The sequence below is a fragment of the Lissotriton helveticus genome, chromosome 4_1, assembly GCF_964261635.1.
Source record: "Lissotriton helveticus chromosome 4_1, aLisHel1.1, whole genome shotgun sequence".
Taxonomy (NCBI): domain Eukaryota; kingdom Metazoa; phylum Chordata; class Amphibia; order Caudata; family Salamandridae; genus Lissotriton; species Lissotriton helveticus.
Genome location: NC_136063.1, coordinates 448039581 through 448062006, shown reverse-complemented (window position 1 = coordinate 448062006; position 22426 = coordinate 448039581). Strand labels below are relative to the sequence as shown.

The window sequence follows — 22426 nt, the reverse complement described above, 5'->3', positions numbered from 1 at the left end:
AAAAGTATTACTTGCGAAGTTGCGAGTAGACATTTCATGTGTCTGTGTGGCTAGTTCAGCCACATTGGAAAGCAGTCACTCGGCCTGTAGACCCCCAAGACCTAATGGCCAGGTCACTCATATTCGTATTAAATGTACAAATAAAATTGATAACGAACAGTAAAAATGCAACAGGAGCAGTTCCATTAGTAGACTTAACAACATAATGTCTCAAATTAGCACAATCCTGCCCATCCAAATACATTCTTCAAGCGAATTACTTGTTGGATTGTAGTTCCGTTCCATCTGAAAACTCTGCACCCAAATCTGGAAAATATGGGCCCAGTTACACTTGCCAAAAGCAGGTGAAAATTGCAGCGGGTAAGGGCAGAATATCTGGACAAAAATGTCATTGCACTAAATGGTGGGGTGGTGCCACATGGTTCCACACATGGTGTCACATGGAAAGGGCAATTTCATGTGCTGAAATGAGACATACACGCAGGGGCGGAATTAGTAGGTGTTTTGGCAAGGTTTCCCCCATTAGCTGCCCAGTTACCAGGCACCTGTTTTTGTAACATCATGCATAATGTACTCCTGGACCCAACTAGCTTACCTTAGCTATTTACTGTTTGGTCAGAATCTAACATGGTTCAAAACAACAAAGAGTACGCCAGGTCGCACACACGGAGGAGCACTCTCCCTTGGACGTTGGTCGGATTCAGGACAGATAGATCGATGATTGGTATTTTGGACTTCAAATACAAGTGAGGTGACATCTACGCATCAATGTTGTTCCCTTGATGGTATTTACCAATCCGCACTGATTCAGGACTGTAGGATGTAGAATGCTGATGTATAGGAAGAGCCCTGATGAAGTCAAAGGTTGATGTACTGATTGCCGAAACACGTATTGGCTACGGGTCTCCTGTTAAAGGCATTTGAATATATGCGAAAATGAAGGAATAAAAAGAAAAGAAGAAAAACTAATCTAAAAATGATTTTTGAAAAATTGATTTCTGAAATATAAGGGGTTGCTCACGAGACTCTTTTATTACTAAGAAAGAAGGCAGCAGAAAGGAAAGTTCGAGAAGGATCAGAATCAGAGATTCTCTTTGGGACAATGTGATGTAAACTGCAAACAGAGTTCATTTCAGGAGGTAAGCCCTTTAATGAGAGTTTAGCTATAGTTACCTTATAAATATCTTCTTCATAGAATTTTTCCGGTAGAGTGATGTCCACGTCTTTCAGTGGCGTTGAAACAAGTGAGTCACTTTGCCCATGACTTGCAGCCTGTAAAGAATACAAATTGTCTTTTACTGAAATAGCCACATGGTACCTACAATACTGGCTCGGTGGGGTTTGCAATATTCTCTTGCAGTGTGCAATCATATGGTGTGCAAAGACCACTAATTCCCATCTTTATACGTTCATAATCAATTAGTTCCTTGCCATGCTCTGATTTTTCTAATCACTGTGTATGCCCTTCTTACTCTGTTCTGATTTTGTAGGAATGGCAGCTTTACATTTTATTATTGAACATTTACAAAATATGAAATTACGTTACAATGTGACCGAGCAGAAAAGGATAAAAATATAACTGTCAATGATCTCAGGCACCTATTTGAAATATCACTGTATCATATCTAAGTGGTTATAGGCAAAGGCAGTCTTTATCTGGCATTCATCGATTTAAAGACTGCCTTTGACCTTGTACCTATGGAGACCCTCTGGAGAGTCCTTGCTGATATGGGGATTCCGCACTATATTTTATCGTTACTTGTAAGGCTTCATGAAAATAGCTTTGCCCAGATAAGATGGGGTACAGAGGGAGAAAAAAACAGCAGCATCCCGGTGGAGAGAGGAGTTCGCCAGGGATGTGTTTTAGCTCCCACCCTTTTCTCCCTGTATATCAACGGAGTGGTTGAGTATCTGTTGAAAGATCCTTCAGATGAACCATCCCTGGCGGGAGAGCGCATCCCCACCCTTCTCTTTGCCGACGATACGCTCCTGCTATCTAAATCCCCAATGGGTCTTCAAAAACTCCTTAACAACTTCCAGACTTTTTGTGCAGAACGGGGCCTGGTAATCAATACCGACAAAACGAAAATTCTTGTGATGAATCCCCCCAAAAAACCTGTACGTCCCCCTAAGCTGAACACTGTACCTTTGGGGAGGGTAGATGTATTTGATTACCTTGGCATCCGTTTGTCGCACAATATGCAGTGGGCCCCTCACTTAGATAAAATGTTGCTAGCTCACAAGAGAGTAACAGGGGCTCTCCTGAAGGAGCAGCGCTCTTGTGCTATAAGACCTACAGCCCCTGCTATTGACATCTATACAGCAAGGGGAGTTAGCTCTGCTCTTTATGGGGCAGAGCTATGGGGCTCATGTAACATCAATGAATTGTCAAGATCTGAGAGGAAGTTTTTTAGGGCCATCATGTCACTTCCCCAAGGTACTCCCATGGCCCCACTAATGCTTGACCTAGGTTGTCGACCTATTGGAGATCTAGCAAAGTTCCGGCCCTTACTCTTATGGGCCCGGCTGTGGCGAGTCCCGGAGCTCGCCAAATATGCGAAAGGGATCTCTGAAATTATGTCACTACCAGGTTGGTACAGAATTAAATGGTTAAGAGACATGAAATCCCTCTTGTGCAATTTGGGCCTAAGTGAAGCCTGGGCAAATAGGTCCTCTCCACCAAAGGCAACACTCAAGAGTCTGTTCTGGAATTGGATTATGACTCAACAGAGCAGTAACCATACATTGGGCAGACTGACAGAGGATTTTTTTAAATTTAAGGACTTACCAATTCGGGAACTCTATTTAGACATCATTGAGAAACCATTTGATAGGACCCTTTACTTCAAATTTAGAACTGGAACTCTTCCCCTGCATGCCTTTACATCTCGGTGGAAACCGCCAGCACAGACCACAGAGTTTTGCCCCACGTGTATATTCAGACAAGAGTCAGTGGCACACTTCATGTTTGAGTGCCAGGAGTATGCCCGACCAAGAAGAAAATGGCTTAAGCAATTGTGTCGCTTGCTGGGGACCAGGCATCACGTTGAGGCACTACGTATTTTAATGTCAGACTCTCGCCCATTGTATGTTTGTACCCTTTCTAAATTTTTATCATGGGCTTGGTGCATTAGAAGTAAAAGGCTTAAAGAAAATGTTTAATCTTTTCTTAACCAACCTCTTATGATATGCTTCTTTTATCTGAAAAACTAGCCTTTTAAAGTTGGATGTAATTAAATTGCTGCATCTTTCTTTTTCTCTTTTAAATTAAATGAACTTGTGTATTTTTATTGTGAAGCTTTTTTGATAATTTTTATCGAAATAAAGCCTTTTTGACTTGACTTGACATATCTAAGTCATATCCAAGCAGAACTCTCTGTACCTAACCCTTAATTGTATCTATGCTCCGGCCAAAGAAATTATCGAGAATAAAAAGGGGGTCAGGAGGAAGAATTAGGGGGTCTATTAGGATGGTGGGCGGATCACCACCGCCCTACCGGCAGAGGCGATCCGCCTGCCAAAACACCCCGCCGGCCGGCCTTTTACCCCCGCCACATTAGCATGGCGGGGGGGGTACCACGTCGGACGGGAAGACCGTCTGCCGCTTTTCCGCCTGGTAGGCAATCATCCTGATTGCCTACCGGGTGGAAAAGGCCCATTATATGGTGGTGGTGCCTTGCAGGCATATTATGATGTGGCTTTTTCAATGCCATGGAAAGGCATGCAGAGTTTTCTTTGGGGCCTGTAGCGGGTCCCCAGGGAGGTGGAGGGTGGGGGGCTGCACTTGGGGGGGTAACCTTGGTATCCCCCAACATTGGCATGCACAAGGTGGCAGGCACCGTGCAGTGCCTGTCACAACATGCATATATTGCATTGTGGCGAGTGCTGCTTACAGCGCCGCCCACCACAATGTAATATAAGCGGAATGCCACTGCCACAGTGGCGGTGGCATCCTAATTGGCGGTGCGGTACCGCCGCACCACTGGCAGCCGGTCCCAGCACCGCTAGGGTGGCTGGCGGACTGGAGTCCACCTGCCACCCTGATAGACCCCAAAACTCTTGACAACTAGTACTCCCACATAATGATCACCAAACATGCCTAAGACTGTGGAGACTTGCAGGGTCCCCACTCAAGCCAAACCCCACTTAGGAGGACAGTGTGGGAGGAGGTAAGTACACCTATAGTCATACGCAAGACTCTTACTTCGTTGCTGTGCCAGCACCTACCTTGGTCTCCCTTACTTTATCATAGACTAAAGAGAAATCTCATTCCATGGACAGCACATCCTAGATCTCTTGATTTAAGCAGTTGCTTACTCTGTACTTCGAGCACCCAGATCGCATCCACGTTCCTCTCCAGTGGTGACTTCTTGTCATGTCACCACCACATGAAAGAGCCACATTTTTCCTCACTGAAGAAACCTCTTTATATTTATGGAACTCCTGTGTTTTCAGTGGCGAGGTAGGGTATTTCGTGTCCGAATAGACTCAACTGCTTCCTGGGGTACGCACTTTCAACCTGCCAGGGTGCTTTGACCTACCTCGTTTCATGCAAAACCTATATGAAGTGTTTCCATTGTGGCTGGCAGTACCAGGTATTTGTCACATGCCTTGTGTTTAAGATGCAAAGCATGACCCAGTCACTGTAGGTGAGTGCCTCTTCTGAGTCACTGGAATTATTCACGGGAAGAGAACACATCAGGGCATGGCTGGCAGACAGAAAAATAGGCATATCATGTGGGGAACCTGACACATCATAGTATGGCTCTGAGATGGGAGAACAAACTTACCCCTACCTTGGGGGTAGCTTTTAGTGAAAGGTGGACGAGCTGTTTGTAGCAGGTTATCCGTATTTTACTTTGTAACCTGACCTGCAATTTAAAAGGGAACACAGATCCCTCTTCAGGTGGCTGTCTGGGGGGGTAGGAACTCATTTCCCTCTTTCATTGGGCACCCTTGCAGGGTTCGATAACAGCATGCCACTTCTGTGTGGCCACAGTCAGTTCACCTCCTGGCAGCTCCTTTACCTCTGTGCCCGCATCTGTAATTTGACACAGGCGCAGAAGCAGTGGCATAGCAAGGTGGGGGTGGGAGGGCGTTCAGCCCTGGGCAACGCAGGTTTTGGGGGGGCAGATCCCCCCCACGCTCTTACCTGTGGGCATCAAGGGGCAGAAAAGCAGGGACCGTCGCCGCAAACCCCCCTCTCACCTGCGCCTGTCGCGGGCGGCAAACGCCCCGGCCGCTAGAGGTGGCAAAAGGTCTAGCTACGCCACTGAACAGAAGCAAAATATTCCAGCATTTGCATGCACAACATCCACATGCAAATAAGGGAAAACACAAGCTGTATTACAGAAGGAACTATGCAAATGTCTGTGGCTCCTTCTGCAATACAAAGTGACTCGGGTGCAAAAAGCAAGAGTTTATTTCTATATCGCCCCAGGGCTCTTAGTATAATACAGTCCCTGAGGGGGAGATTGTAGTCCTTACATGCTCAGGGGAGAATCAATTTGTTGACTGTGAATTTAATGAAGAACATGTGTTGGATATCGATAGGGGCTGAAGAGGGTTCCCGCCTAAGAAATTTCTGCATGTTGATTTCACCACATGGCCAACAGTTATGCCATTAAGCACTTCTAAAATAATATCTCAGTATATTTGAAGAGTATGGCAGCTAACAAATGTAAACAAGATCAGCCGCTACTTGTGAACACTGAGGGATATCTGGCTATCCAGTATATCCAGCCATTAAAGCTTAGATGTGTATAACAAAATTTGGAAATAGTTTCTTAGACCGAAATCCTTCACAGGCTTCAGTCAGACACAGGCAAAGATATGTCAATTATACATTAGATTCTGTCACCTGTGCTTATTCGGAGGTCTATTTTTCAGTCAGCATCTCAAAACTGCTACAAACTGGTCACTTGTAACCATAACTGTACTTGGCTGAGTGGGTTTTTTAGCTGAATTTCTGAAGTTTTTTAAAACATACTTTACGGTGTTTAGCAAAGCCCACCATGCCACCAGTGTTTTTTCAGTAATTTGTTTCATTGTATACCAAATTCAAGAGTTCCCTTGGACAACTATCTATGGGAGGCCAACCCCTGCAGCACTAGGCCCAACGCCCTACACTCAAACTGGCGTGGGTGGCCAACATATGGAATTTGGATCACCAACTTTCACTGTGCAGAACCTGTACTGCCTCTGACAGCCAAACCCGACTCAGGTGGCCAAGTCCCGCAGTACATGTTTTATTCTTTTGTGCAGTAGGGGTCAGATGCAGCGCCTGCGTTCAAGCCAGTGTGGACGATCAATTCCTGCTGCATATGGCTTTCGTCCAGATCCTGATCCCATCCCACCACAGGATGCCAACTCCTGCTAAACACAGCATTTGGCGGTGTGCAGCAGGGTTTGACTTCTGGCCCTGAACCCATCTTGCTGTGAGCGACCAATCACCACTGCAAATTGCCAGAGCAACAGAGTTGGGGGTGTTAGTGGGGAGTGTACTATGGTAATCCTAGTGTCCTCCTACATCTGATGCTAAAATCCAGTTTGAGCAGGCACTTAACTCTCAACAAACTCTCAAAAAATTAACAAAAGGGGGTAAGAAAATGGTTTGTGAATACACACTTGTTTACCTTTTTGGGTATTCTGAATATAGAAATTTGATGCACATTTAAAGAAGCAACTTAACCCATTTCTTAATGAGGTGAATATTTTCTCTAAAGAGGAATATTTTCACATTTCCCCAAAATGAATCTTCGTAATCTCACTCTGGACATGTATTTGTTGTTGATGTACATGTTAGGAGCACATTTACAAGTGTTTTGAGTACGTAAATCTACCTGCAAGGAAATGTGAATAGCAAAACCGCCAGCTTGCAAAGAAAATATGCCGCTTAAGACAGGGGTATGGTTTGGAGGGGCGGTGGTAATGGCAAGATCTACATGGGAGGCCCTTCTGCCTCTGTCCCCTGCCTCCACCGACCTCCTCCACTCTCCCAAAAACTCCCAAACTAAAAGTCTGGTGATGTTGCTGCCCATGTCCTTGGTGTTTTCACACCTCTCGATGGACATCAGCTGTTTACAGCTTTAACCTCTTCCATGCTCATGACACACGGTTGAGCTGCACTCATGACGAGCTGAGCTCGTCATGACCGTTGGAACGTTCACACGCGAGGATAATTTCCCCGCTGTGCTGAACGTTCCAAAACGGGTGTGGCTGTGACGAGCTCTGCTCGTCATGAGTGCAGCTGCACTGTGCCTCATGACGAGCTGAGCTCGTCACAAGCACAGTGGCGCCGCATGCGGCCCCCTCTACCCCCCGCACAGCGGGGGGAAAACACCCCGCAGCGAAGGGGTTAAAAGATGAGCTGGAAATCCACTCTGTGCCGTGTTTTCCAGCTCGTCTTCCCTGCTACTTTGTGATATTGACTGTGTGAAGGGAGCTGATATCATGTGACACACACTGTGGCATCATGTGAGTTGGTAGACCTCGAATAGCCAAACCCTTACGAGTTTGTTGGTATTCACTCACTTTTAAGGGTTGGCCCTGGTAATTTGGTGGGTTACAAAACTCCAACGAATTGTTGCCCTGAATGATGACTGCCACCCACTTATGGAAATATAATCACACAGAAGTTTCTCCGTGAGTATACTTTTGTAAGTGGGAAACCGACTTCTGTGAATTACAAAAAGTAATTTTGCATGAATAAAAAAGGCTATATACGCCTGCGCTTCAAACCTGAGTGTGTATCTAGCTTTGTGAATGTTCCACTAAGAGACAACAGGTGAATCATATTTCCTGTTTTCCACTGCCCTTTGTTCTTTCTTCACCATGATTCATCTAGGCCACGCCCTTTACAACTCCTCACACTCACTTCGATCACCAAGCCTGTTCATGGCGGCCAACCTTTGGCTCACCTCAGTTTATGATGCCTCGCCTGCACTGAAGACACACATCAATCTTCTAGTCTATGCTACAGGGTTCAAAGTTTGGTCCTCTTATCAAAGCTTCTCATCTCCCTCCTTTCAGTTTAATACTGCTCCTGTGAGTGGTTGCATTGAGAAATGTATTTGCTTTCTATGAGTCACCCTCTGCACACAGATAAGCGATAGCCTGCTTCTCCCTTGCAGAAACTCACCATGCCAGCTGCTGCTTGCCAAACTATCTGATTGGAACAGGCCATCAAGTTGAAATAATTGGCATTCATTTAGGATTTTATCATAAATAAAGTGGACAGTGATTCATTGATACACTTGCCTATGGATTTAATTGTAACTGGCTGTGATCTCAGAACATAATGGCTGCAGTTAGTCAGTTATATTCGACTGTAAAGGTGTGGTGGTTATTAGTTTGGTTTGGCAGCATTTGAATTGGTAGCTATGAAAACACAGCTGCCTTTCCATCGTGGAGCCCTGTCACGGCCTGCGTTAAAGAGGGGTGCCAGTAAGCAGGGTGGGGTGCCAGTAAGGAGAGTGGGTGTCAGGTTGAGGTTGGTTGAGAAAGAGAGTCTACGCTTTAGCCTTGCTACATGAAGTAAAGGCATCCACACCAACATCAGAACTGTTCCCACCTACACTCCTCCAGTTCAGAAAGAAACTGAAGATTCATCTCTTCGGTGAACACTATCTGCCCACATCATTGGTATATGCACGCATTACCTGCCACTTTGTAAATGTGCTGCACCAATACCATACATACCTACAAACTTGCAAAGACATAGTGCAAGAGGTAGAGGATGTGACAGAGAGATAAGAGATGAGAGAATATTTTCTGATTTCTTAGCAAAAGCTAAATCCAGGAGAGTATCCGCATGCGGTACTCATACACCACTCTACTTAAATGTATGGGCTTGTGTGCATGTATGGCAGGGATCAGGCATGTGCATATGCATGTTTATGCTTCACCTCTTCTTGGAGTGCAAGAACGAGGAGGTTTATTACTCCGGGTTGGGATTTGATTATCTGTCTGTTTGACTGTGGAGAATCTCTGAGTTGGTCAGAGTTGCATGAAAACAAATATTACAGGCACCCAACCCTCCAAAACCCCTGTAGATGACTGAGGGGAGGAGGGCGCTGGGAGTGGCCTTTGGCCAGTCCCTGCACTCAACCTCACGTGGACCACAATCCTCCCATGGACCTCACACCCCACAATTGTGGCTGCAAAGCTTTACCCAATGAAGCTTGCAAGGTCCCGTGGTGCCATGCAGGTGAGCTTGTGGGGCAGCTCCCTCAGTGCTTCGATACATCACAACCCGGCTGCGCTGGATAGGAGTAACACAGTATCTTCGGTACAATAAACCTTATTTTTAATGCCGCAGGGGGATCCCTCTAGTGTCTCTCCACAAGTGTCAAGAGATCAAGGTATTAATAGTCTGTCCCCATATTCTTTTTATCTTTTTGTGGGACAGGGGACAGAGTCCCCGAGTCCTAAAATGGCTGCTGCAACATCTTTGTTGATGTTGTTGCAGCCAATCAGATCTTATCTGTAGATCCATTGGATTCATGGATCTCCATGTCTATATATATATACATACATTTTTAAATCTTAATTTCTCAAAAACTACTGAACGGAATTACATCAAATCACCAAAAAAGCACACATTCTGGCTAAGGATCTAGCCTTGCATGAGAAAAACATGTTTTGGAACCCCCTTTTTCTCTCCCCCTGCTGGACAGATCACCTTGAAACTTTCCAGGAAAAAGCTAAAGTGGCTGAGATGTTTTTGGAAAGTGTTGTGAAGATTTGTCAAACTTCACCAAAGTTATGAGCATACCAGAAAATCTGTTTCCTATGGAAGCTTTGTCCTAACTATAACCACCCAGTGGTAACCATAGGGAATCCTACGGACTCTGGAGAAGTTCACAAGTTTACGTGGACAGCAACTCCTTTATATGGGACACTCTACAACAACACCAACACTGAATCTGATCACTTCAAATGTCTGTTTCTCTGTCAGAGTTTTGAAGCATAGGATTAGAACAGTGCCAGCCACACCGAGCAAGATAGTGACCAAGTATTTAGCCATTTTTACAGAAAAGTCCTTAATCATCAGGTTAGCAAGTGCCATTCACGCAAAGCTGAAAAATGATAAAATCCTTTTGGCACTCAAAGGCACAGTATGACTTTGGATTGGTAAAATATCATCCAAGCCAACCTGGAATGAATACAAGCAACCCCTGACACAGGTTTTGCTATAGTGAGAGCTAATCAGAGAAGGATAACAGTACCCTTTCAAGATAGAAAAGATCTGATTGCCAGCCACCACATCAGAGAAGGATAACAGTACCCTTTCAAGATAGAAAAGATCTGATTGCCAGCCACCACATCAAGAAAGGTGTGCAGCAGCCCTCTTAGAACCCAGGAACTTGGGGAAGGGGGGGTTTGGAGCAGGGCCTGACCTAAGCAGTGTGCGGGGTGAGGTTAGCCTTACGTATTGTAATAAAATATTACTTTACATAAAAAAGACATAGAAATTCACTGCAAACAACAAAGGTTAACGAGTTGCTATAGTTAAGTGAATATGTGAGTTAAAACATACTGTTTTAAATGTTAAATGTTAAAAAAGCCACTGAAATGCCTTCAGTTATAGGTATATCAAGTGTGAGGATTGTGGTGTATTATCTGGTATGGCTGTGGGACCTTTCCATGTCATACACTCACAAAACTGTCCTGAATCCAGTCAGGTGCCTTTATAAAAACATTTAGCTCAACCTGTGCTAGCTTTTGCTTTGAGCAGCAAGGCTTAAACAGTCTAAATGTCAAAGTTGAGCCAGCAGTTTTAAAACTGCTAGTCCAGGCTGCAGTTGCAAGCTGGGAGCCATTTTGTACTTTGTGTCACACTGTGTGGCACAATCAATGCTGCAGCCCTTTGCTAGCAGTCCAACTTACATGCCATGGGTACCCTTGACACCATATACTAAGGACTTATAAATACGTCAGCTTATGGCAATTGGGGGTAGCCAATTCAACATACACGTTTTAATGGATTAGAACACTAGTATTGAAGTCTGGTTAGCAGCCCTCACTGCACTTGCAAAGTCGAAAAACCAGCAACAGTGGCGTCACTAGGGGGGTGCGGGGGGGGGTGCGGACCGCACCGGGTGTCACCCCACCTGGGGGGTGACACCAATCTACACTGACAAGTCTACCTGCGTCCTGTTTTAGTGAAGGGTTTGGGTTTGCATTGTTCTGTGGCGAAAGTCGAAACGAAATCGAAGCCAAACCAAACCCAGTTACGCATATACCAGGCAGGCAGGCAATGGCATCGTTGACTTGCAGTCAGCAGTTTGGGTCCCAGGGCCGTCAATCTTATCCCTACTACCAATGAGGTGACGGCCCTGGGACAGCCCCTGCGCTCTGTGCGCAGTGCGCAACTGCACCTGCTGCGCCTGCTCTTAGCCTCTGACTCATCACGGCGGTCACGCACCCGCCAGCGCCAGGGAGAGTGCGTACTGTGCGTCGTGAAAATAAACTTAAAAAGAACTACGACGACACAGGTCTGAGCCGAGGCGAGTCCGACTCCGGCACTATCTTCTCTCCCCTTCAAATTTGGAACGGTGAGAGACTGCTGACTGTCACTAGTAGTAGAGACAGTAGAGAATAGTATAATTTATTTTTGATGTATAATATACTGTATATCATTATCATAAATACTGACGTATTAGTAAAGCAGTGCAGTGGCACACAAATGAAAACACAGCCCTGGGGGCCCTCTTCGGCGGGTGCAAGCTGGCTTTCTAAATTCTTCCTATGCCCCACACATGCCCTTTTCGTCGAGGTAGCCTGCCCCTGCCCAGCCCATCCCCCACCCTCCAGCGCTTCCAGGGCCTTTATTGCATTGCCAAATATGGCAAACATTGCAAAATTGCTGCATTATATCGCAAAGCGTGCGGCCGGTTTCGAGGATTTCTAACCCTCAAAGGCAGCAGGGAATCGATGGGTTTTGAATGAGCTGCTGCGGGCCTGTTAAGCTCTCGGCCGGGGAAAGGTTGCTTTGTTCTTTGAAGCCAGCGGACTGTATGCAGGTGTGTTAATAGAGATAGAGATTCAATCTTTGAATATTATGTGACAGGCACTGTTGCAATCATGTGCAGGCCTCGAGTGGGAACCTAACATTTCATGTCTTTTTTGGATATACCAACTTAAGCCAAGAGCTCTGCCTGTTCCTTATGCTGTTCACCCTCACCAGCGTCTCGCAGGAGATCTGCAATGCTTGACTGCAATTTTCTGTGCTCACAAGGCAACTCTATAGCAGCCTAGCTCATCTGAGGGTGCATGGTTTCCTATTTTTCGGTATCTTGCACAGTCTTCAGTTTTCCAGTGAACCAGTTCCAAATTTCAGCTTGCTCTTCACTACAGGGCCACCTTGTTGCTCGCAATCTTCTTTATACAAATCCAGGGAAGACAGATGGAGTAAGAGAGAGAGGGAGCTAGAGGGAGCAAGACAGAGAGAGGGAGCTAGACAGAGAGAGGGAGCTAGAGGGAGTAGGAGAGAGAGGGAGCTAGAGGGAGCAAGACAGAAAGAGGGAGCTAGAGGGAATAAGATAGAGAGAGAGGGAGCAAGACAGAGAGAGAGAGCTAGAGGGAGTAAGAGAGAGAGGGAGCTAGAGGAAGCAAGACAGAGAGAGGGAGCTAGACAGAGAGAGGGAGCTAGAGGGAGTAAGAGAGAGAGTGAGCTAGAGGGAGCAAGACAGAGAGAGGGAGCTAGAGGGAGTAAGATAGAGAGAGAGGGAGCAAGACAGAGAGAGGGAGTAAGAGAGAGGGAGCTAGAGGGACAAGACAGAGAGGGAGCAAGACAGAGAGAGGGAGCTAGAGGGAGTAAGAGAGAGAGGGAGCTAGAGGGAGTAAGACAGAGAGAGAGGGAGCTATAGGGAATAAGAGAGAGAGGGAGCTAGAGGGAGCAAGACAGAGAGAGAGGGAGCAAGATAGAGAGAGGGAGCTACAGGGAGTAAGATAGAGAGAGAGGGAGCAAGACAGAGAGAGGGATCTAGAGGGAGTAAGAGAGAGAGGGAGCAAGACAGAGAGAGGGAGCGAGAGAGAGTAAGACAGAGAGAGGGAGCTAGACAGAGAGAGGGAGCTAGACGAAGTAAGACAGAGAGAGAGGGAGCAAGACAGAGAGAGGGAGCTAGAGGGAGTAAGATAGAGAGGGAGCTATAGGGAATAAGAGAGAGAGGGAGCTAGAGGGAGCATGACAGAGAGAGGGAGCGAGAGGGAGTAAGACAGAGAGAGAGAGGGAGCTAGACAGAGAGAGGGAGCTAGAGGGAGTAAGACAGAGAGAGGGAGCTAGAGGGAGCTAGACAGAGAGAGGGAGCTAGACAGAGAGGGAGCTAGAGGGAGCTAGACAGAGAGAGGGAGTGAGAGGGAGTAAGACAGAGAGAGAAAGGGAGCTAGACAGAGAGAGGGAGCTAGAGGGAGTAAGATAGAGAGAGGGAGCTATAGGGAATAAGAGAGAGAGGGAGCTAGAGGGAGCAAGACAGAGAGAGGGAGCGAGAGGGAGTAAGACAGAGAGAGGGAGCTAGACAGAGAGAGGGAGCTAGAGGGAGTAAGACAGAAAGAGAGGGAGCAAGACAGAGAGAGGGAGCTAGAGGGAGTAAGATAGAGAGAGAGGGAGCTATAGGGAATAAGAGAGAGAGGGAGCTAGAGGGAGCAAGACAGAGAGAGGGAGCGAGAGGGAGTAAGACAGAGAGAGAGAGGGAGCTAGACAGAGAGAGGGAGCTAGAGGGAGTAAGACAGAGAGAGGGAGCTAGAGGGAGATAGACAGAGAGAGGGAGCTAGACAGAGAGAGGGAGCTATACAGAGAGAGGGAGCTAGACAGAGAGGGAGCTAGAGGGAGCTAGACAGAGCGAGGGAGATAGAGGGAGTAAGACAGAGAGAGAGGGAGCTAGAGGGAGCTAGACAGAGAGAGGGAGCTAGAGGGAGTAAGACAGAGAGAGAGGGAGCTAGAGGGAGCAAGACAGAGAGAGGGAGCAAGACAGAGAGAGGGAGCTAGACAGAGAGAGGGAGCTAGAGGGAGCTAGACAGAGAGAGGGAGATAGAGGGAGCTAGACAGAGAGAGGGAGATAGAGGGAGTAAGACAGAGAGAGAGGGAGCTAGAGAGAGCTAGACAGAGAGAGGGAGCTAGAGGGAGTAAGACAGAGAGAGAGGGAGACAGAGGGAGCTAGAGGGAGCCAGACAGAGAGAGGGAGCAAGACAGAGAGAGGGAGCTAGACAGAGAGAGGGAGCTAGACAGAGAGAGGGAGCTAGACAGAGAGAGGGAGCTAGAGGGAGTAAGACAGAGAGGGAGCTAGAGGGAGCTAGACAGAGAGAGAGAGCTAGAGGGAGTAAGACAGAGCTAGAGGGAGACAGAGGGAGCTAGAGGGAGCAAGACAGAGAGAGGGAGCTAGACAGAGAGAGGGAGCTAGAGGAAGTAAGATAGAGAGAGAGAGCTAGAGGGAGGAAGAGAGAGAGGGAACTAGAGGGAGTAAGACAGAGAGAGGGAGCTAGAAGGAGTAAGAGAGGGAGAGAGGGAGCTAGAGGGAGCAAGACAGAGGGAGCTAGAGGGAGTAAGACAGAGGGAGAGGGAGCTAGAGGGAGTAAGACAGAGAGAGAGAGAGGGAGGTAGAGGGAGTAAGACAGAGAGAGAGGGAGACAGAGGGAGCTAGAGGGAGTAAGACAGAGAGAGGGAGCTAGAGGGAGTAAGACAGTACCTAGCGCCGTACATTTCCGACAGAGGTGGTCCATGCGGTAAGTCGTGAGGGGGTGACACCATGAGTTACCCGCACGGGGTGACACCAACCCCAGTGACGCCACTGACCAGCAACATCTTTGGAGGTGATCATGCAAAAGGCATTTCCTTACATCAAGTAACTATAACTCGGGACATAAAGTAACTATAACTCAAGCTCTCACCATACATTGCTAATTACCTCCAATATTATATAACTAATTACATATTCTGTGACACCATGGATAACATCACTGCAACATCTGTAATGACATTATTGATGATAACACTGTGCATGGCAAGGTGTAAGTTATAGTTACTTTGGGCACGCGCTATAGTTACTTGAGATAAGTATAATAGATAGATAGATAGATAGATAGATAGATAGATAGATAGATAGATAGATAGATAGATAGATAGATAGATAGATAGATAGATAGATGGATAGACAGGAAGACAGACAGACACACAGGCAGACAGACAGATAAAGATAGATAGATAGATAGACAGGAAGACAGACAGACACACAGGCAGACAGACAGATAAAGATAGATAGATAGATAGATAGATAGATAGATAGATAGATAGATAGATAGATAGATAGATAGATAGATAGATAGATAGATAGATAGATAGATAGATAGGTAGATAGGTAGATAGGTAGATAGGTAGATAGGTAGATAGATAGATAGGTAGGTAGGTAGGTAGGTAGGTAGGTAGGTAGATAGATAGATAGATAGATAGATAGATAGATAGATAGATAGATAGATAGATAGATAGATAGATAGATAGATAGATAGATAGATAGATAGATAGATAGATAGATAGATAGATAGATAGATAGATAGATAGATAGATAGTTAGTTAGTTAGTGATAGTTGGATACAGGTCTTTTCAGTCAGGTATTGTGAGATGTCAATCAGATTTCAACAGGAATCTTTACATACACACAGAAAAAAAGCACATGTACTCTCTCCCTCTCTGTTTTGAAAGCCCTAAAAAATATTAGTTATTTTGCTAAATATTGTGCTTTCTCTTTTAGTACTCGTGCCAATCCGCAATCCTCCCCCTATCCACTGCCCCTTAGGCCCCCACTCATGCACCCTGCTTGTCGTATAATGTACTTGAACATTATATGCCAGCCTGATTGTTGGAAACTATGAAGCTCGCCCCCTCCCCCCAATCTTACTGACCAAGCTGGAGTGAGCCCGGCCAGCAGACCCTTTTGTCTACTGGGCGAGGACTTGATGATGAAGCATGCTACATAGAAATGTGTGGGTAAGAGTCTGTTGAAAAACAGGTTTTCTCCCACCCCTCTACAACTTAGGAGGTTACCTCTCCTTTTCTTTTGATTGACTACTCATACATATTCACTGAGGATATCCAGAAACCCTGGCTGGATTTTAGTATGTGGCAGCTTGATAGGCGCCCATCCTTCTAAATAATGTGAAATGCTTTTTTAATTCTATTTCTTGAACAAAAAGTACATCATTAAATGAGACGTTATGACACATTTAACTAGCTCTTTCAATAAAATACATAATATTGTTAATTTTATTTCTCAAACACTGTTTACTATGGCTTGTGCAAAGTCAGCCATATTTAAAACAACTTGAACTTGCTAGCAAACATTTGCTCCCAAAATATATCATAATAGCATGTGCATTTGGTAAGGAACAGATTAATACATATGTAAGTGAATTGCATGTTTATTAATATGTGAGCCTTCAAAATCACTTGCTCATAAAATGCATCATTCAAATAAAGGCATCAGCGGGACTGGCACAGTTTTCTCCACAATAACATAAAAAACGAAAATTGTCTTACCAGGTAGCAAGAAAAGGAAATTAATATGCAAAGGGTGGGATGTTTCTGCATGTCGATGGATTGGTGGCTCTTCCTAGGGGGAAAAACAAATGGGTTAAAGTGTATATATGAGCCAGCAGTCTGAGATTCTCCATGTACCAAACCATCAGACATATAGACCAAGAGAGTGTTTCATCTGTGTTTTATCAGATATGTGACCCACCAAATGAAATCCGATACAAGATGGCACATAAATATGTGCCATCACAATTGTGCCACTCTGTGCTTTGAGTTGTCTTTTCTCATACGTAACATTACAACCACGACAATAAACTCTTTAGGCGATAGAGTGTGCTTGGAAAGATAAAGGGCCCGATGTAGGTCGCCAAATACCAGTCGGTAACGGCCGATTTCGGCCATTACCGACCGGTATTTGAAGATGGAGATGTAGGGGCATGTTAAAATACAGATTCGGTAATTTTACCGATTCGGTAATTTTACTGATTCTGTAAAATACCGACAGGCAGATGCATCAAAGAAAATACCGGGAGCAAACGGCCAGATTCTCAGAATCTGGCCGTTTGCTCCCGGTATTTTTGCATTTGGGATGCATCATCCCAAATGCAGAAATCGCAATTTAAGGAATCTCTAAATAGCGAATCCTTAAATTGCTCTTGCATTTAAGGAATCCCAAAATGAGATTCCTTAAATGCAATGCATGAAACCCAAAAAAATAGCGAATTCGCTAATAGGGGGAGCAAATTACAATGAAGTTGAACTTCGTGGTAATTTGCTAAAACTTTAAAAAATGCACTTTTGTGCATTTTTCAAAGTTACATGTTGCACACACACATGCCCTTAGGGCATGTGTGTATGTAACATTTGTGCACAGGTCCATTTCAGGGGTGCAACAGGGTGTCCTTTGGACACCCTGGCACCCTTGAAATAGCGGAACATTAGCGATTCGGTAATAGCTAATCGCTAATAAGGAATGGCTTTCCCATTCATTCCAATGGGCCTCTAGGCCCATAGGAATGAATGGGAAAGCCATTCCTTATTAGCGATTAGCTATTACCGAATCGCTAATAAGGAATCTGTAGGAATCGCTATTAACATTGCGATTCCTACATGCATCCCGTTTTGCTAGTCTTTAATAGCGATTCCTTAAAATTCGCTATTAAGGACTCGCAAAACATAACTTTGATGCATCTGCCAGTCTGTATTTTGACATGTAGGTAGCACTGCAATCAGTGCTACAGGGGTCTAAGAATTCGTTATTTACCACCAACTAGAAGTTGGTGGTAAATAATGAAAACCCCATAAAAAGCATTTTTTTTGCTTTTTAAACAGTGCCATGTTGCAGACATACATGCCCTGAGGGCATTTATGTCTGCAACATGTGCACCCATGCACACTTGAGGGGTGCAACAGGGTGTCAAAGTGACACCCTGCCACCCTTCAATGTTTTCCCCAATTACCGAATCGGTATTTACCGATTCGGTAATTGACATTCATTCCTATGGGCCTACAGGTCCATAGGAATGAATGTCAATTACTGAATCGGTAAATACTGATTCGTTAATTACCGAATCATACCGATTCAGAAATGAAATTGGTAAAATTACCTAAATCCCGATTGCCAGTTCTTAAATACCGAATCGGTATGATTTGGTATTTAAGAATCAGTAATCTGGGATTACCTACATCGGGCCCAAATTTTCTACATTATTCCAGATCTTCTATAGGACGACTCCTTTGGGGGTCAAGAAGGAATATAAAAAGGATCCACCTTATAGAAGCACTTAAAAGCCAAACATGGCACCTTAAATTGGACTTGTTTTGCCGAGGGCAGCCAGTGCAGCTTCGCCTCTGATTTGGACACATAATCCCACGTTCTCATCCCCATACCATCAGTAGGTCTTTCAGAATGTTTAACATATATGCAAGCAATCTCAATAAAATTCATCACATGCATTCTTTTCTCCTACAAATGGACTGTGGATATGCTAGGGACCTTACTCAAGGTTACTATTTGCTGGGTAAAGTCGGCAAGCCCTGCCCTAATAAACAAACATAGGCAAAGCCAATAGGTCTCACCTATGCGAGAGCTATTGGCTTTGCCAATGTCTCTTAGTCATGTTGCAGGGCAGCGTGGCGATGCAGCATGGCTAAAAATAAAGTTATTTTTAGAAGCGCTACGACCCAGGCAGTGCTGCATCATATTGCTTTTTGTTTTTGGAAGGACAGACCAGCAAGGATGGTGAAGGGTGCGGGGATACAGGCCAGCAACGATGACGGGACGAAGAGGTGGTGAGGGAGACAGCCACATAGAGAAGGGGTATGTGGGAGGGGGGCTTCCTCACGAAGAAGGGGTTACGCCATATGGAGAAGGGGTAAGTGGGAGGGAAAAGAGCAACAGAAAGAATTGATGGTTGGGAGGGGAAGAAGTAGTATGGAGAAGGGGTGCATGAGAAGGGGATGAAGCAACTCTGGCATGGGGTGGGAGGAGAAAAAGAAATAGTACCTCAATCACAGTGCAAGCAGCAGACGGATACTAATCAAGAGGAAGCAATCTGTGCTTGCCCCTTCCTCAACATCAAGAAAAGGAAATGATGCCCCGGCACACTCTGGCCAATGAGGAGGCAGCAAATGAACCTAATGAATAGTAGGCAATGGGAGTGCTCTAAGCCCTTTACTTTAAACAATACCCCCCACAGTGGCAGCACATACACTGTCGGCAGACGAGACCTAAAAAACAGATGGCCTTTCAACAGACTGTGATGAGCTCCCTTTCACCCACTCCTGTATGTTACGTAATGACTTTTATTAATCCACTACAGCATGTGATGATGATCTGTGACCAGGAAGCATCTCTGACAATCAGTGTTGTGTATAATGCTACTTTTCAGCACCATAGGACAGACAGTTGCATCTTTGCATTAATTTTCTGTGCTTTGGAGCAGTGGTGTAGCTAGAGCTTTTGCCACCCAGGGCGATCTCGGCGTTTGCTGCCCAGTGAAGGTAAGAGCGGGGGTGGAGGCGACAGACGGCGAGGAGAAAGAATAAAAGAAGGAAAACGTACCTTGCGCTTAAAAAAATAGTAAGTTAGCAATTACTTTTGCATTTTGTCTGAAGGTTTTCATATGAGCAAGCATGCATGCATATATATATTTTTTTACAGAGTTTTATATAGCGCGAACTTGACCCGAATCGAGTATCAGAGTGCTTTACATAGCAACAGTTGCATTACATGAGGACACATTCATTTTTGTTAGGCATGGGGAGATTAAGTAATTTGCCCAGAATCCCAGGATGTTCAGTGTCATTGCCCTAGCCGTAAGGCAACTCCTCTCCCCCTATATATCTGTTCATGCAAAAATTTAATTTTTCCGCGAGTACTCCTGTAAACCCGTCAGTGTCACAGATTTCCAGGAGTGCTCTTACAAAGGTCTGGTATTTCCTGACAGATGTAAATCTGCACCCATGCCTGGCTCTCTGCCTGTGATTGCCAACTTAGAATTGTGCCCTTTTTGAGGAGGATGCTTTCTAGTTTTTGTTAATACCATATCTGCACTATTTTTTAAGGGGGTTCTACTGCCAAATATAATTAAGGCTCCCTGTTTTCCGTTTTTACTGATTTTTACAGGTAAATGCAGACAGAAAACATTGATTTTCATGTCTGTATTTATTTTTAAATGTGGCTAAAAACGGAAATTGGGTTGTTTTTCGAGTAACTCTAAATACTGACTGCCATGCCAACAGATCTATGGATTGATAGATAAGGGGGTTTACAAAAGGAATTTTAGTAAAGAGGCTTTAGCATTTGTAGATATGCACAAGGTTGATACTGACATTTGCATATTTTCATTTAAGTGCACTGATTTATCTTTTGCGGGTGTTCACAGCACTGAAACCTAGCAGACATTCAAGCATGAGTGCATATTTATTGGTTAAATAAATGTGGAAATATGCTAATTTCAACTTAATTTTTTCACAAATTCCAAAATAAATATGGATAAATACGCATAAAATTAGCAAAAAATAAATAAATACAGACCGAAATGGCGAAAAAATAAATACCATAAAACAGGGAGCCCTAATTATAATAGACCGAAAGTCTGTTCACAGAAAGGAGGAGGGAAGAGACGAGAACAAACTAGTCTTTAAATGGCAAATGTGCATTAGCTTCCATGAGTTTATGCTAGGCCTAGAGGGAATATCTTTCATGTACTCCTTTCTCAACGAATGTTTTAGCACTGCTTTCCTATTTATTTGGGCTTGGCCACTGTTTTTCTGAGCTCGTATCATCAACACCAAAAAACGATAGTGATGAGCGTGGGGTTAGAACTTCCGCCACTAATGGCTCTGGACCTGCCTTCATGAGCACAGGTTGTTTGAAGTGTCTCTAATATTTGAACTAACCTATTGGAGGATTGTGATTGGCAGAGGGGTTTGTGATCAGCGCCTCAGCTGTTCAGGCAGTGCAGGGGAGTAGGCTGTAGATACAGTACTTGAACCACACCTGGATTCCGCCAATTGTGCTCTGAAGGAGAGATGGCTGCCAGCATTACTGGACAAGTGCTCAAGTCAGACATCTTCTTAAGGCATCATGTTTAAGTGGCAGCCATCTGACCTAAGAGAATTTTCCTCACATTGATCAGTGGAATCTAAACCCCACCTGCCTGAGGTGAGCAGTTGGCTGGTCTTGTGAAGTAGCACATTGCTATGGGTTTTTGGAGGGATGCAGTATTTCCACCTGATACATCACTGGTGTCAGGAGGTGGAGGTACTGCAAGAGTTTTCTATGCTCACATGTTGTTGTACGTGCTTGAGGGTTTTTAAGTAGGTTACTACACCTGACCCTGGTATTGCAGGTACAAGTGATCCATTCCCCCCTCTGATATTATGCTCACTTGCCTTCACATGTATTCATCACCTTGCCCAAGATCTCAAAGATGTCTCCAGTCAAACTTGCCTCATTATCATGTACTTTTTTCGTAGGAATCCCTCCTCTCTGAATCAGGCAGTGGCAAGTTACAGCAAAGCACATCAGGTGTTTGACATTCACATTCTGCAGCCCTTCATTCTTTAGCAACAAAGGCCTAGATGTATCAAGCCTTTTGCGAATGGCAAACAGTCTATTTGCATTTTTTGGCATGCATCAAAAATTCGCAAATTAAGGAATAGCAAAAATTTGCGATTCCTTATTTTGCCATAGCATTTAAGGAATCGTAATTTTGTGATTCCTTAAATGCTATGTATGTAGCATATTTGAATTGCGAATTTTAGTTAAGAAATCGCAAATTACCACCAACTTGTAGTTGATGGTAATTTGCGAAATCTTTAAAAAATGCACAATTTGGCATTTTTTAAGGTGGCATGTGACGCACACACATGCCCAAAGGGCATGTATTTGCGCCATATGCGCACACATGTACATTTTAGGGGTGCAGCAGGTTGTCCTTGAGACACCCCTGCACCCTTGGAATTATTCTCAATTTGCGATTAGCAAATTGCGATTCGCAAATTGAGATTAATTTCACAATCATTCCTATGGTCCTCCTGGTCCATAGGAATGAATGGGAAATTATTCCTTAATTGCGAATTCGCAAATTGCGAATTCGCAAATAAGGAAGATTAAGAAATCGCTAAAAAATAGCGATTTTTTACATACATCCCATTTTGCGATTTCTAAATAGCGATTCCTTAAAAATCGCTATTTAGAAATCGCAAAATGGAATCTTGATACATCTGCCCCAAGAATCCCAAGCCATCTGCTGAATGCCTTATTTACTGCAGACTTAACCCGCTTGTACCTTCAGAGAGCAGACTGTATCTGGATGGGGTAATTGCCCCTGCTATGCAGTCAACACCACATTGGTGCCCTATAGTAAGTTGGTAGCTGTGCAGCTGTGA

General features: G+C 44.7%; 1 protein-coding gene across 1 annotated transcript in view; it reads right to left on the bottom strand.

Annotated features, from left to right (window-relative positions):
* CDH17 (cadherin 17) overlaps positions 1-22426 on the bottom strand; it is a 408277-nt gene that overhangs the window by 340477 nt on the left and 45374 nt on the right. Inside the window, exons 2-3 of the mRNA XM_078687034.1 lie at positions 16532-16604; positions 1174-1272 (exon numbers count right to left, since the gene is read on the bottom strand). Of these exons, the coding sequence (XP_078543160.1) occupies positions 1174-1272; positions 16532-16582 (150 nt within the window). The 5' untranslated portion in view covers positions 16583-16604. The remainder of the gene's footprint in view (positions 1-1173; positions 1273-16531; positions 16605-22426) is intronic.